General features: G+C 53.6%; 1 protein-coding gene across 1 annotated transcript; it reads right to left on the bottom strand.

Moving 5' to 3' along the window:
- Window positions 1–6,113: 6,113 nt before the first annotated feature.
- ASTL (astacin like metalloendopeptidase) lies at window positions 6,114–15,583 on the bottom strand. Its single transcript, XM_066264836.1, has 9 exons — window positions 15,538–15,583; window positions 14,826–14,951; window positions 12,792–12,853; window positions 11,486–11,576; window positions 10,670–10,787; window positions 9,778–9,959; window positions 7,304–7,385; window positions 7,064–7,218; window positions 6,114–6,499 (listed from the first exon to the last, which is right to left on the bottom strand). Exons 1-9 carry the CDS (start codon window positions 15,581–15,583, stop codon window positions 6,114–6,116), a joined length of 1,248 nt encoding a protein of 415 aa, XP_066120933.1.
- Between the last annotated feature and the right edge of the window lie 472 nt (window positions 15,584–16,055).

The raw sequence follows: 16,055 nt of genomic DNA, 5'->3' as shown, positions 1-16,055 counted from the left end.
GGGGAGCGGGAAGACGGTCCCGAACCCCTTCTCCTAATGCGTACCCTCACAGCCTGGGTTCCGTCGGGCCTGCGGGGCCCGGGGAGGTGCGCGTGGCTGGGTGGCGAGCGCCCCCTGCCGCCATCCGCGGCCCGCCGGGACCCCGCGTCCTCGTCGCGTCCGAGAACCCTGAAATGTTTCAAGCCGGTGGAGCAGGCAAGTGCTCAGAGATTTATGGCTTCATCTGTCCTGTTTCTCCAGCAGCTGCCTGGGTTTCCTCCACTAAGGGCAAAGAGGTAAGGAAAACTGTATTGGGCTCAAATTTAAGGAGCAACACAGACGCAGGCAGGGATTTGTTTGCGGGGAGGGGGGCTCTGGGCAAACTCAACCTCTTGACCAATAGAAACAGGATGACACCCCCTACCCCTGCGCAGAGCTGGGAAACTTAGTGGGAATCTTAAAGAAAAAGCAGGTCTTGGGGCCAACTGTGAAGCGAGGAGCTTTCCTTGCTCTGGCTGACTGCCCACATGCACGCTGCACGCCCCTCTGCGGTGGCAGTGGGAAGAGGAGTTGGGGTAAAAAGAAATTTCCGACTAAGCACACACCCCGTCTACCCCATCCTGGCCCTAAAGCCACTGTTCTCCCTCAGGCACCCTGTACCTATTCACTCTCCCTTTTGCCACGGCCACCAGGGCCAGTCTCAGCAGCCTCGGGGCGGTTGTTTTGTTTTTTTTTTTTCTGCTTCGGGAGCCCCTTATGCTATTACCTCCCAGCCTAGAACCTGACCCCGTATTTCTAGCGCAGAGAGCCGCATTACAGCCTCTGTATAATAAGTATCTATCCGCCTGGGGAAGTAGGGCTGTACCACAGGACATGCCTTGAGCCAGCGTGGCCATGGAGCCTTTCTTCCTGTCACCTCCATCGTGGGAGCAGGGAGTGCAGCCTTTTGGTGCCCACAGACAATGGTTCATCCCTACCCAGGCTTAGATGGATGGTACCCCAGACCCCCAGCCGCCATAGAGGTGAGGAGGTGTGTTCCTCCTTGATCCTAGACTGTCCCTGCCTCCTATCACCTTACCCAGCCTGTTAGGTGCGAGTGTCTAAGTGGGTCCAGTGTTGTCTAAGCAGGGTTCCAAGAGAGCAGCCAGCCTCTTGCCCTATCCAGAGCTAGGTTTCATGGATTCATTCTCCCCAATCTCTGGCTGGGCAGGGCTTGGACATACAGTTACCGGGGACAGAGAAGTCTCAGTAACCCCTTCCTGAAGGACAGAGGGTGACCATTAGAGCCAGGGGAGCAGCCAGTTAAGCAAGTTCCTGCTTGTCCTTGTGGTTTCCTGTTCCATGTCTGTGCAGTCTTGAGTGTGCTGGTGACCCAAATGGGCTTGGGGTGGACCACTTTCACCCTCTCCAACCATACTCAGGTTAGGGGTCCAGGTACTACAACCAACCTTTGTCTCCAGCCCATTTTCTTTAAAAGGCCAGGCCTCAAGGACACTGAGAGAACTGAGGCCACAACTGCTCTACTCCCTTCCCTGTCCCATTCAAATGAGGTATTCTCACCTGGGCCTTCCCTGAAGTGGCAGCTCCGGGCTTACCCAGCACCAGGTTCTGCTGGGTACTAGCCCAGGTAGAGACAGCCAGAGACAGTCTATAAGCACCCATGAGACTCAGCCACTGCCTCAGGCCCTGTGTCACCTGCTGCCACCTCAGGTCCACTCCCAAGACATGCTTGTGGCTTTGGGGATAGAGGGGCCATTATATAACTGGATTCCTGCTCCTCTCTGCAGCTCTCCATCTCCCCCACACACCTTCTGGCTGCTGGTTCCTCCCAGCCCTACAGGAATCAGCGCCTCAGACCACAGCAGGGCTTTCTCCAAGTAGATCTGACTTCCCACGAGGCTGAGTTCAGTCCCAGACCCACAGCCAGCCAGCAGCAGGCACTGGCCCGGCTTCCTGGCCCACCAGGCTTCCTGGACATGCCCTGAGCTCCCCCATCACCAGTCCTTTCCAGGCGCTATTTGCTCTGTCAGAAACACACTCCTCATTCTTCCTTCTGTGCTTGGTAGGCCCCCACTCTTTTCAAGATACACTCACTTGTCACTGTCCTCTCAGAAGGGGTACCCTATTCAAGTTCAATTCCATGCACACAGCCCCACTGTCACGCCCAAAGCACTGTACTGAGATGGTGTCCAATGGATTTATTGCAGCACTCCCTCCATCAGAGCAAACATCTCTCCTATCCCCAATAGACTGCCAAGCTTGTTGAATGGTGACGGGCAATGGCATAGGTATCAATGGATGACATACACACGAGACCTTCTCAGACAAGTAACGTGCCCCCAGGAAGGTGCCCTCAAGAGATGTCCTTGGAAAGGGAGCCATGAGGGAAATGTGACCTAATACCATCTTTCCCAAAGAAGGAAGACTGCTGTTCTGTTCTTGGCTGTGAAAATGAAGCAAGAGTTGTGCCATCTTAGCTGGAAGCCCTAGAGCCACTTCTCCAGTCCTGAGAGGTGAGACTGGCCGCAGGTCCTCCCAGGCCAGGGCTCCAGCAGCTCAGGCCCCCCAAGATGAACCCCAACTGGATATCACCCCCAGGCTGTCTCCTAAGGCCCCAGCCTTTAGGCCCTGGGATGTTTCTCCCCAGACTACCTTGTATGACCCAACCTTACCCCTTCTCAGACCCCTGAACAGTATTCTCAAATGTCATTTGGTCATCCTCTCTCCCTCCAATTCACTTGCCTAATAAAATCCCAGCCCTGGGCCCTGGCCGGTTGGCTCAGTGGTAGAGCGTTGGCCTGGCATGTAGAAGTCCCAGATTTGATTCATTCCTGGCCAGGGCACACAGGAGAAGTGCCCATCTGCTTCTCCACCCCTCCCCCTCTCCTTCCTCTCTGTCTCTCTTCCCCTCCTACAGCCAAGGCTCCACTGGAGCAAAGTTGGCCCAGGTGCTGTGGATGATTCCATGGCCTCTGCCTCAGGCACTAGAATGGCTCTGGTTGCAACAGAGCGACGCCCCAGATGGGCAGAGCATCGCCCCCTGGTGGGCATGCCGGGTGGATCCCGGTCGGGCGCATGCGGGAGTCTGTTTGACTGCCTCCTCGTTTCCAACTTCAGAAAAATACAAAAAAAAAAAAACAAAACAAAAAAAATCCCAGCCCTGGTCAGAAGTAAGTCATCGACCACCTTCTGCCTTGGACCGAGGAGCTGCTTCTTCCAGAGCAGAACACACTGCATCAACTGGCCTTGCTTTCAATTCATGACCATAATCTCCAGACTTACCTAGAGCTTGGTTTCCTCTCCAGAATTGGCTTTGCTTTCACTCTCCTCTCCCCGTCTCCTTCCCACATGCTTAAGCTATGACTTTGCCTCATGCTCAGGAGAAAGTGGAAGCCATCAGATATGTAGGAGCTCCAGGCTCAGTCAGCCCTCATACTCCCTGGCCCACTCATTCCCCATCTGACAGCCTCAAGCATAACACACCCACTTCCCTAAGCCCCGCTTCTCCCCTTGGTCCTCAGCACTGTAGGGGTGCCCCCCCCTGCATCCAGTCACAGGTGTGATTTCTTAAGCCTCCAGAATATACTCCAAAAGCATTCACTGCTGCCCACCTCCACTGCCCCTATAGCTCTCGCTTATGCAACTGCAGTGGCTTCCAACTGTTCTCCATGTTCCCATCCATTTCCCACAGAGCATCCAGAATGGCTTTTTAAATATTAAACCAGATGTATCACTCCCCTCCTTAGAACCATTCAGCAGCTGCTCCATGCTGCTCTTGGAATAAAACCCTTCCTCTGACTGGTCTGGCCCTGCCTGCTCCCAGCTCTTTATATCCCCATTCACACTGGCCTAACACTCTCTCTTTCCTGCCTTAGGGCTTTTGCACTGGCTGCTCTTTCCCCAGATTTTCACAGGGTTGCCTTATCTCCTCTTGTCATTCAGGTCTCAGTTGAAATGCCCGCACCCTGGAGGAATGCTCCACTCCATCACTTACCAATGCCAAGTTCTTTCTTATCTCCCCACCCCTGAATCAACTCCATGAAAACAGAAACCCTGCCTTGCTTACCATACTATTTCCAGTGCCTATGACAGAGCCTGCCTGGCATCCAATTCACAATAGATGCCTGTTGCCCGAGTGGATAAATTGATGAGTGAGCCCACATAACTATGATTGGGGAACATACCAGACCCTGGGATGGGGAGGCTAGCCACCCAGGCTCTGGTTAGCATCCCAAGGCCCCACACATACCACACTCTCCATGCTGGAGCTCCAGAGGCTGGACCAGGGCTGGACCACCAGGGATAGATAATAGGGCTTGTGGAGTAGGCCTGGGCCCAGAGTTGGCCTGGGGAATGGGCTATGTAGTGATAGGTGGCTTCGTGAGGAAGACCGTGACAAGGACAGCCTTGTCCCTGATCACCTCCAAAAAGAAGGGGTGGCCTTCCCTTTGCATCACCAGGGTTAGCCAGCCCCACCTTACTTGCTGGAGTGCATATTCCAAGACCAAAGCTAAGTACTGATGGAGGCATGTGATGGTAAGCCTCTGGAAGGTGGGAGGACCTCATGGGGCACAAAGCATGTCACCTCCTCTGACCTATGTGGCCATCGGGAAACCCCAACCCAAAGCCAGAGGCCTGGCTTGGCCACTCAGACCTACAGGTTGAGGCAGTCACATGCATTTCTCTGACAAATAAGGGTACTACAGGTGATGTGTCTACCTTAGGGTTGGCCCAAAGACTGCTTAGGAATCTCCCAGGGGAGTGGTTACTCTTCTACAAGCATGGCCAGAGCCCCTACTCACCCAGTCTGAACTCATTCAGATGCCCTCCTCCACGTCTGGGGGCAAGAGAAGGACAGCATTTCTCTGACGCGACCCTTTGCTGAGGCTAATGCTTGAGATGAGGCTCCTGCCCAGTCTCAGAAAATCCTTAACCCAAGAGGGACTGAGAGCAGAGGCTCCAGCATCCTGTGAGTGTGCCCACATGTCCCCTGAGGTGGGCAAAAGCTGAGGCTCAGCCTGCACTCCATCTCTGGAAAATGGGTATGACCACCTGAGGGCCCTCCCAGGGCAGTGAGGAGGGGCAAAGGTATGTGCATGTGCGTGCACGCGTCAGTCAGGATAGCCCAGCACCCAACTCCTGGAGCAGTTACCCAACTTTATTTCTGCCTCCCCCAAACATCTGAGGCACCTGGCCCTACTGGGACAGGGCATGGGCTCCTGCTCCCTCCCACCCCAGGCCACAGAACAGTGCCACCAGGGGGCTCCTGGCCTGTGCACAGGCACCCCTGGAGGTGGTCTTTGTTCCTGGAATAGCCCTCACCAGGGAGGCCGGCAGCCAAGGAAGAGTGGGGCTTAGCTGGAGGACAAGCAGGGTGATGTGCCCAGCCCCTTTCTACCTCAGGGCTTCCTCTGGCCACAAGGAGACACAAGGCTCCTGGAAAGAGCAATGCAGGGTGGGAAGGAGCTTCGAGTCCCGTGTTTAGGGTCCTCAAGTTTTTGCTAACTTTCCCACTTTGCAGTCCTAGAGAGCCCCGACCTCTTCCTTATTCCCTCTGGTGACACCCCAAGGACTCTGGGGCCTTCCGAACTGCAGGGGAAGGAGGTGGCTCTGAAACCCTCGTGGAGAGCAGCATTGAAGGCTGCAGGCCAGTACTGCCAGCACCCAGACATCAGGACAAGAGGCTGTTCCCAGGGTCCCAGCCCTGGGGCTCCCCTCAAGGCCTGGCCTGAGGAGGAGGTGGGAGCCATCCTATTAGTCCATGCTGGGGCTAGGTCTCAACTACAGAAGGACTTCTACAGCCTTAAAGGTTAGAATCTTTATCACCCCTCCAGACCCATGTCCCTGGAGCCCTGGAGAATGTCACCTCCCAGACCCAGCATCTTCCAGGGCTGAGTGAGACATGAAAGCAGGCAAGCCAGGTATCCCCAACAGACCTAAATGGCCCTTTGTCCCTAGGAGCCCTTGGGAGAACATGGTGGGGAAGGACGGGGCAGAAGGAGAGGCCTGGGTCCAGATGGGAAGCCAGACTGGGGCTGGAATACAGGGATTATCACCTAGAGGGGCCAAGGATTGCTTGATCCAGCTGCTCTGGGCAGAGGATGCCCTCCTGACTTGGGGACAAAGCCCTAAGCTCAACGTCTGGGCATCCCCCTGAAATGACCTAGAGCTGGGTTGCCCATGGCAGCCTGGATAGGCGCTGGCTGATCTTCTGCTTCTAGAGACAGCGCTTGGGGTACAGTAGGCACTTGGGCTTGCTGGGGCCACTCGAGGGCAACACCAGGGGCACCTCCACTAGGCCTTGAGCTTGTGGAGGAAGCTGAGGTCTGAGGCCACCTTGCAGAGGCCTTCACATCAAACTTCCCCGGGGCAGAGGGCTCCCACTCCAGTGGGCTCTCTCCAGCCCTGGAGTCACTGGGATTGGGGCTCTTGGACTCTGCCAGCAGTGCCTCCTGAAGCTGCTGCACATATGGTCCAGAGACAGGAATGGGGCTTCCACCATTGACATGGGCTTGGAACCCTGGAGGAATAAAGCTAGGTCATGTCCCAGAATCAGAGGAAGAAAGTATGTGACCCAGCAGCGGAGAGCCAGAGCTGTCTCCAGCTTTATTAAGAGATCTAGAGCCCCTTTTACAAACATGATAACCCATCATGCCCTTGCTGAGCCTAATACCTTCTAGAAGTTAGAGTTTTTCCATTTACATGTAAGTCTTATATACAATGGAATTTATTTGTGCATGTTATGAGTTAGCAATTCATTTGTTAAAATGGATAAATGGCCCTGGCTGGGTAGCTCAGTTGGTTCGAGCATCATCCCAATGCGCCAAGGTTGTGGATTCGATCCCGTCAGGGCACACATAAGCATCAAATGGTGAATGCACAAATAAGTGGAGCAACAAATTGATGTTTCTCTCAAAAATAAATAAGTAAATAAATAAAATGGATAACTAGCTGTCTTAGCCGCTGCTTATCTTTCCCTGCTCATCTCTGTAACCTCATCTCCCATCACATCACCCTCATTGACACCACCTCAGTACAGGACACTTCTCCAAGTTCCTCAAAGCACTCTGCCCCTGTCACTCACCTCTTTCCTGGGGGATGGGGCCACTCAGGCTGCAGTCATAAAGCCGAAGGACCCGAGTGATGTCTGAGGTGCTCAGGTTCCGTCGCTGGCCCATGTGCACACTGGTGGCCCAGAGCGGCGTGATAGTGGGCAGCCCGCGCCGGCTGAAAGCAAACCTGGGCCCCAGCAGGCAGGGTCTGAGTGGGAATCACAGCAGGGCTGGGAAGTGCAGAGTGGGGAAGAAAAGGAGAAGGGGCTCACCTCCCATAGTGTGTCACGGATGAGTAGTCATAGGGCACCAGCATGTTGCTGCTCTGAGATTTAACAAAGTTGATTTCAAAACCTGAAAAAATATTTATCAATGGAGAAAGAGAATGGGCGGGACTGGGGTGGTAGCGGGAAAGGGGACTTCTCGGGGCTTACAAGCCACCTAAGCAGAGGAGTTCAAAACTATAATCAGTGTGTTTCTTTCTGCACTCCCTCTGCCACTGCAGTTCCCTGGTCCCATCTCCTCTGTGCTTTCTACCCTCTGTACTGGGCAGAGTCCAAACCTGCACCATGTGACGTGACATGGAAGTACAGGGAACTCACCTGTCTTCCTCCTCATCTCCAGCTCACCTTGCGTAAGACTAGTAGTCTTTGTATAACCTGCAGCTAGCTTCCATGAAGCCAGTCGCTCTCAGAGTGCCTGGATGCCCCAACCCAGAAGGTGAAGTGCCTACTCCTCACAGTTTTATAGATCTGCTCACTCAGCATATGCTGGGGTGAATCCCCCATCCCCCACAGCAAGCTCAGCTGATCCTGCCCTTGGGCCAGCAGCACCCAACCTCAGGTTCAGAATCCAGCACTCCCCAGTCGGCCAGAACACCCACTTCTCCCTGTCACCTGGGTGCTGCAGGTCTGGGAAGGGCAGGGTTTCCTCCCGGCCTTTCCTGTCTTTCACAGTGAGCCTCAAAGCAGGCTCCCCAACTCCCCCACTCCCATGGTCGCCCTCACCTGGTCCCCAGCAGCCCCTCAACATCAGTCAAATGGCGTCTCATCACCTACTTAAAATAACCCCACCTAGAGCACTTATTTCTTTAAAAAAAAAAACAAAAAACCCTTCGGTTGTTAAACAATTTGGAACGGGCAATATATTCATCTGGTTCAAAAATAAAAAAACTTGATATACAGTTAAGTCTCCTACTCTATCCCCCTCTGAGTCCCCATATCCCCACCCCACAGTAAATTACTGTAAATAGTTTGCATATCCTAACAGTTTGTTCTCTGTACATATTAACTAAATAAAACATTCTCATTTTTCAAAAGCAGGTGTTTTCACCTATTTTATTGTTAGGAAACAGCTCTTGAATTTATTAATACTGTTTATTTCCTAACTCATGAATTTCTACTTTTAACTTCATTAATTCCCTCCTGCTTTCCTTTATTTTTTCTTAACTTGGACTGAAATGTTTACTTTGTCCTAGTCTGGTTGAAAGGAATATTTAAGGTTACACACTTTCCCTGAGCCTTGCTTTAGCTCTGAACCATTGCTTCCAATATGTTTGCATGATTTTTTTCCCTTAGAATTCCACAATTTCTTTAAACCCAGAAATAAAAAACAAACAACAAAAAAAAAAAAACCAAACAGCGAACCTTTCTCTTTAATTTCCAAGTGGAAGAAGTTTGGAATTTGATTTGTTATTAGTTTATATTTTTTTTACTGTTCATCATGAGCAAAACATATTAACTCTACTTAATCATATTGGATGTTTTATTGCTGTCATATGGTAAGTTCTCACAAGTATCCATGAACACTTGGAAGGGTTATAATCTATTCTCGGGCACTGAGTCACCATCACCCTTCCCCGCTTCCCTAGACTAATTCTGACCTCTAATCTCCATTGCCCCAGGGCACCCTTCTCTGGGGCTCCATGATGCTGGGCTCAGGCACCCACATGCCTGATCCCACAGCATAGTGGCAGCACTCACTTCAGAAGCCCTCTATTGCACTTGTGGGAAGCCTTCTGGCTCCTCCCCTCTGCTCCCACTCTGAAACTCCTGACCATGCAGCTCCTCTGGTCCCCTTCCCCACAGAGCAGCCATCTCTATTCCTCTCACCTCCTGAATCAGGCTATGCCTCCACAAGAGCAGTGTCCCTCCGTGACTGGGATCAAACCTCCTGTACCAAGTAGGTTCTCAGCACACAGACACTTATGCAGTGGCCCATTCCCCAGACCAGCCCCCCATGCTTCCTGGTCCTACATACCCACCAGTACCCTGCACAGGCACCAGGCCCCTGCAGCCCTGCCTTTGGCTACCTGCATCTGACACTGGACACATGCTACCTTCAGGCTGCTTCTTGGCTCAGCCCCTGCAACTGGAACACAGCCCCACCCCACCCATATGGCTGTGTGCATGAGGGACTGCTAGTTGGGTACACAATGAACAAGGCTCAGGATACCAGCAACCCATCCTTAGGTAACCAACAATGTCCATGAGGAAAATGGTGATGCTCCAACCCAAGCAAAACTGTGGGTGGGCAGGTGGAGGCTTTGAGCCCAAGCAGCATCTGGACTATTTCCGAGGGCTCAGAGAAGGGGCACCCCACATTTCCCATGGAAGACAGGCAGGTGGGGGGGAGATGAATAGCCTCTTTCAAATAGCCAGGCCAGTCCCCAGAGCCTGGCTGACCCCTGTGGCCACCTCTCCACGGACCCCCAGACCCAGCCTGGCTTGTGCACCCCCTGGCTTACCTGGGCGGATCTCATTCCAGTTGACACGAATGTAACGGTCCCGGTCAGCCCGCGAATGCTCATGCCAGAAGCCCAGCACATGCATGAGCTCGTGCAGGACAATGCCTGGGCCCCTCCAGAGACAGGTGGGTGCCAGGGATAACACCTGCATCCCTCCACTGCGCCCCACGCTGGAGAAGCACCTATAGGCCATGAGAATGAACTGGGTGGGTGCCGGCCCAGAAGGGGCTAGAACAGATCCAGCCCCTCCCCTCCTCCGCAGTCCTGTGATGAATGAGATGAGCATGGGGCACTATCCTGGACTCCAGTTCCAGTTTTGCTGCTCCCCAGGCCCTTTACTGCCTGGCCTGTGAAATGGGTGCACTGAGCCCCATTACCAGCCTGGGTTACAAAGATGAGATAAGAATGATAGTTACACGGGCAACTTAGCTAAGTGAACCTGCCTACACAGAAGGCCTGAATCAAAGCTACCATGCACATTAGCTTCGGCCCCTGACCAGCTAGGCATTAGCATCACCCTCACTTCAGAGAGAAGCAGAACAGATCAGGAGTTAAGGGTCTTGCCCAGATCAGACGGCTCCTGCACTAGGGAACCTGGACCCACAGCCAGGTCTGTCCCACCAAGCCTGCACTCCCCCACTAGGCCATGAGGTCTCCCAGGGAGGAGGGCTACAGAAAGGAGGGTCAAGTACCTCCCTCCCCACTTTCTGCCCTGAGTACCATAGGTCCAGCTCATGTTGGGCAAGTCATTCAGAGTGAGCAGGGGTATTTGAACCTAGGCAGATGGACCCATAAATAGGTTTTAGACAATGGCTTAGTTCATTCCAGGCTGAGCACAGAAGGAAGCTGAAAAACTCCCCCTGCATGTACACACACACACAGGAACACTTACCCAGACATGGGGATGACAGAGATGAAGTCTTTCTGGCCATGGTAGGCAACAAACCTGATGCACGTGAAGCGTTCAAACTCAGCAAATGCCTGCAGGATCACCTTGCGGCTGGGCTCATCTGGGGAGGGCATACCTGGCTCAACCCCCAGCCAAGCCCCCAGAGTCCTTTGAGGACCCTGACGTCTGCATGTAGGGCAGAGAACTGAGCTTCAACTACTCAAATCACTCCCAACGTGTCAAGAAAAGGCAGGGTGATCACACAGGAGGAAGAAAGCTGGGCTCCAGACAGAGCCGACTCTGTGATCTTAGAGAGATTGCTGTGCCCTGGGCCACTTGGTCTCAGAATGGATCAAAGAGTCCCTAGATGTACCTTCCCATCAGCTTTTCCAGGATCTTAACTCACCCCCTCCCCCAGTTCAGGAGGCCCTAGGAATAAAAGGGCTTCTGCATCTATGAGGCTTGTTAGTTTTATTGGTTTGTTACTTTTAGTTTTACATAATACAGATGAGTGAAATTATATGGTTTCTGGTCTGACTTATTTCTCTTAACATGATACTCTCAAGGTCCATCCATGTCATCGCAAGTGCAAGGTTTCATCTTTTTCATGGCCAAGTAGTATTCCATTGTATATATGTACCACTTCTTTACTACAAAAAGGGGTAGGGCTTCTAGGGGAAGAGACTTTTGGGTGGCGCCGATAGAGGGGCTGTGGGGATGTAGAGGAAGAGGAGAAGACCCAGAGAGGAGCACCAGCTGCACTGGGAATGGGGTGGGAGCCAGAAGGAGGGCGGCACAGGGCTCCCAGTGCTCACTCACCATACTTGCTGGAGAGTAGGAAGGGGACCTCCACCATAGCCCCGTTTTTGGGCCACTTGTTGCTTGTAGCCGACAATAGGTGGAAGGGACTCTAGGAGAGAGGGCAGAGCTCAGGGATCCCTGGAGACACAGGCCAGTCAAGCTTCCAGGCCACAAGAGCCTTAAAAATGTGAGCAGCAGGACACAGGCATGTGAGGGCAGCAAGGCCATTAGAAATAGGAGAGAAGCTGGGAAGTCAGCTGTGTGAACTGCAGTGCACAGCACAAGCCTTTGTTCTGTATAGTACAGGACTTGCAAATGATTCTGTCAAGCTGATAAAATAAAACACACATCCCTGAAGAGGTTGGCTAGGTGTCCCAGCACCCCAGGGTGGCCTAGTTCAGTAGTGCTCAGAGCTCTACCAGCAGCCCCTCCCCAGAGCACCTCAAATGTGTGGGAGATGGGGAAGGATCCTCCTCGGCTTGATTCTAAGTTAATACCCTTGGCCTTGACATCTCTTTTCTTCCACCAACCAAAACCCTTTGAAGCACAGGCCTCACAGCACCCGGCATATCCTGCCCCACCAGCCAAAGGTTTTACTGGATTCTGCTCTCACACCACTCACTTACTGGGTAATGGGGAACAGGGGCCTTGTCCTGGCCCGTTCGCCTCGCCCTGCCCTGGGATTCCTACCCAGGTATCCCAACCCAGGCCAGCTTCACGCTGTACCATCTGCAGGCAGCCTTCAAACCACAGAACAAATCTTGCCCTCACCAGATCACTGTCTATTCTGGAGCCTTCTGCCATCCCTAGTCCCCTAAAAGATGGCATTGCTCTCCTGAACACAGACCATTCATTCCCTTCCCCATTGGCGCATTCCCCCAATTCCCATCCAGCCTGCTCCCATTCTGCCTCCCCCTGCCAGGATAATGTCTACGTTACTCCTTGTTCAGCCTTCCCCAGACCACCAACACCTCCCTACAGCCCCACCAGCCATTCTGCCAACCTGTGCTCAGCTCTCCCTTCATCCCAATACTTCTTGAGCATCTCCCCTGGGCGGGATACCAAGCTGGATCTTGAGGGTTGAAACCCCCTCCTTCAGGAAGCCCTCCAAGGCTACCACAATTCCAGATATTACCCTCCCTTCACGTTCAGGCTGGCTATTCCTAATAGAACATTCATTCTGACTTTGGCAAGTTGAGGTATCTACCAAGCTGTGAGCAACAAAGAGATCCTACCCATGTCACACCACAAGATACCTGGGAGTAGCAGGAGGCTCAAAGGCCTCTATCACTACCTGTGAGGTTACTTATACCTACTCACTCACCGGCTGGAGGATGTCCCCTTCGATGAGGAAGCTGCTCTCTGGGGTTTCCTCAGGAATGAGCCCTAGGAAGGAAGGGAGAGATGTGTATGGGCCTACCACCCCCCAGAGCACATGATCTAGGGACAGCCTTGCAGAGGCCTTGACACCAGCCCAAGCAACCCCCTGGGCTCTCCTTCCTCTGACTCTGGAGCCAGAGCACCCCTGGGCACTAAGGCTGTGTGGCCTCAGTCAAGTCACGCAGCCCTTCTGAGCCCCAGTCTACAAAACTGTGATGCTTCTCAGCCTAATCACACCCTGCTCTTGCTCAAAGGCAATCCACAGCTCCCATGATCTCCACAGCCTGGCCCCAACTGCTGCCTTCTGAGCTGGAAGCCCTCTGCTATCAGGGCGGCCTTCCTTCCAGCTGTCGTCACCACCCAGCCCAAGCCACACTCCTCAGAACACGTCCTGGGCTCTCCTGTCCCGCTCATGCCCCATCTCATTCCTTTACTTCTGTGTGGTATTTAGGACCCTTGGGGTAGCAAGTGACAGAAATCCAGCCCACACCACAGGAGGAGGGTGAGTACTTTCCACTCTAGGGAGCGTGAAAACCCCAGAGAACAGTGATCCTCCTCATCTCAGCTTGTCTCTCCTCCGACTCCCTCTTCTGCCACAGCGATAGCCCTTCTCCAGACTCATCCCCAACATTGGAGTTCCACGAGCATTCGTGGAAGAGAGCCTGGCACCTTGGAGGTGCCTGAGGTTGGGTTCCCTAGAAGCAGAGCCAGAGCCTGGAGCCATCCGGAAACTATTTCCTGAGGGACTAAGAAATACTAGTGAGCTCTGGGGAAGAAGGGTGCTCAGGCGGGGGCAGCCTCAGCCTGGTCCTAGAGGAGCTCTGGGCCCCAGTGGCACTATGGACTTATCCCATCTTGAGGCAGGGGCCAGACACCTGTACTGATGAGTCACTGTGAACTCCCTGGGCAGGGGAGGGAACAGCCTCCCAGCATCCCTGGCCAAAGGCCCTCAGCTGCAAGGCCTCAGCAGGCAGCATGTCCAGCAGCTGGAACCAGTGCTTCCACATGCTACAGGAGGCTCATGGGTTCTTAATTGTCTGGGCTGCCAGCTACAGTAGCTGAAAAGCTTTCTTCATTGCATATAAAAACCAATGCCAGGGAAGCCTCAGTTTGGGTCAGTCACCCTGCCCTGCACCAGCTCAGCAGTTCTGGGGCTCCCAGGAGGCTCACAGAGAAAGAACGGGGCAGACCACACAGTGACTACCACATCCACAAGAGTCCCATCCCCCAGGGCAGGGTCACCCAACCGCCACAGAAAGCTCCCAACATCTGGAAGCAGTCTGTGTTTCTATCAATTTGGTCCCAGGACATCAATATGTTCTCGTTGTCCACCTAAGACCCCAGACAGGGAGACCCTGGGCCTCGTACTGCTTCGTCTGTGTCCCCAGCCCATCCTCTCACACCTGCAGGCCATGCTGCAGTGGGTGTGATGTATTTTCAAATATCTACTAATAATAGCTCAACACCAGACATAGAGAGCCCCATACTTTTATTAGGCCATTTACGAAAACCTGTGCTTTCCTCTTCCTATAAAAGTATTACCCACTAGAGAAGACACAAAAAAACCAGGCTGGGCCTGACCAGGCTGTGGCAACAGTAGATAGAGTATTGGACTGGGACGTGGAGGACCCAGGTTCGAAACCCCAAGGTCACTGGCTTGAGCACAGGCTCACCAGCTTGAGCGTAGGGTCATAGACATGCCCATGGTCACTGACTTGAGCCCAATGGTTGCTAGCTTGAAGCCCAAGGTTTCTGGCTTGAGCAAGGGGTCACTATAGGCCACCTCCCATCAAAGCACACATGAGAAAGCAATCAATGAACAACTGAAGTGCCACAATGAAGAATTACCGTTCCTCCAGGGCCCCGATTAAGCTGCCCCTCAGCTGTTTCTGCCCATCTGAGCAGTCAGCACAGCTCTCTCCGCACCACCGGGACATATCATACACTGCCACTTCACAACAAGACACAGTGCCCTCACCTTGGTTAATTGCAGGGATGTCCTTGTCCAAAGACAGCTGTGTCTCCTCAGGGGCAAGGCCTTGTAAGAAGCTGCTCCCACAGGATCCTCGGCAGCTGCAGGCTGCGGGCGCTCCTAGGATCAAACCTGGCCCAAAGTGCCGCCATTGTGACAGAGGATGTCAGCAAGGAGTCGTGGGAGCCTGCCCTGCCTGGACTCCTCGCTCAGCCCCTACTGGTGCTGAGGCCTAGACAACTCTGAGAATGTAGCTCCCTTAGCTGGACCAACACTGGGCTTCAAAATGAAGCCCTATGCTCTGAGCACCTGGGTATGTCTGAGGTAGGAGAGGCAACAGGAAGGAGGGTCAGGGATGAGCCTCGGGTTGCAACACATATGGCAGGGTGCAGCCTAGCCTGTGCCCTCCGGAGCTTGCCCTACGGCTCCCTTCTGAGCCTAGGCCTCTGGAAATTGGGCTTGGCCTGGGCAAGCTTAATCTAACCAGAAGAACGAGGAGTCTGGAGTGCCACACCTGCCAGGCAGGACCTCTGCTCCAAAGGGGCTTCAGGAGGCCTCCCCTTGAGGACCCCAGGAGCTGTCTCTAGGAATATCCCTGGAGAGACCATTCTTGAGCTGTTCAGACCAATTCAAACCCTGCAGGCTCCAACACACCCTCTGAACTCTCCCCAGCATTCTGCAGGCTGCAGCCAAAACAGGAGGTGAGGCAGAGGCTTACCTGGCAAAGAAAGCAGACCCAGCAACCAAGGCCAGAGGCTCCCCATGCTTGCGGCCCCTCAGCAAGCAGGAATTGGAATCCAAGCATGAAGAGGCAGTCGAATTACCTATTTAGAGCCATCCCTCTTCCCTTAAATAGCAACTTCTCCAGCCCCACCTGCAACCCCTCCCGGATCAACTCCAGCTGCAGCCCCTCCTCTACCAACTCCACCTGCAGTCTCTCTCCAACCAATTCCACCTGCAGTCTCTCCCCAACCAACTTTACCTGAAGCCCCTCCCACTCCTGCCTGTGCTCCCCACTTCCAGCCTGTGAACCCTGGTCAGATCCTTCCTGGCCTGGCTAAAGTGGACAAGAGGGTTGGAAGAAGCTGGGTACCAGGCACCTGAGGAGAGGCATCCACCTGGGCTGTACCTCCGCTGTGGTGCCCTCTGACCACCAGGGGGCAGAGAAACATTGAAGAAAGGTGCTGAGGCTCACTCAGCCCTGGGAGGGACTTCATCCCACAACAAGAAAAATCC

Source organism: Saccopteryx bilineata, chromosome 3 (assembly GCF_036850765.1).
Source record: "Saccopteryx bilineata isolate mSacBil1 chromosome 3, mSacBil1_pri_phased_curated, whole genome shotgun sequence".
Classification (NCBI taxonomy): domain Eukaryota; kingdom Metazoa; phylum Chordata; class Mammalia; order Chiroptera; family Emballonuridae; genus Saccopteryx; species Saccopteryx bilineata.
The sequence above is the reverse complement of the archived record's forward strand: the minus strand, read 5'-3'. Positions and strand labels throughout refer to the sequence as shown.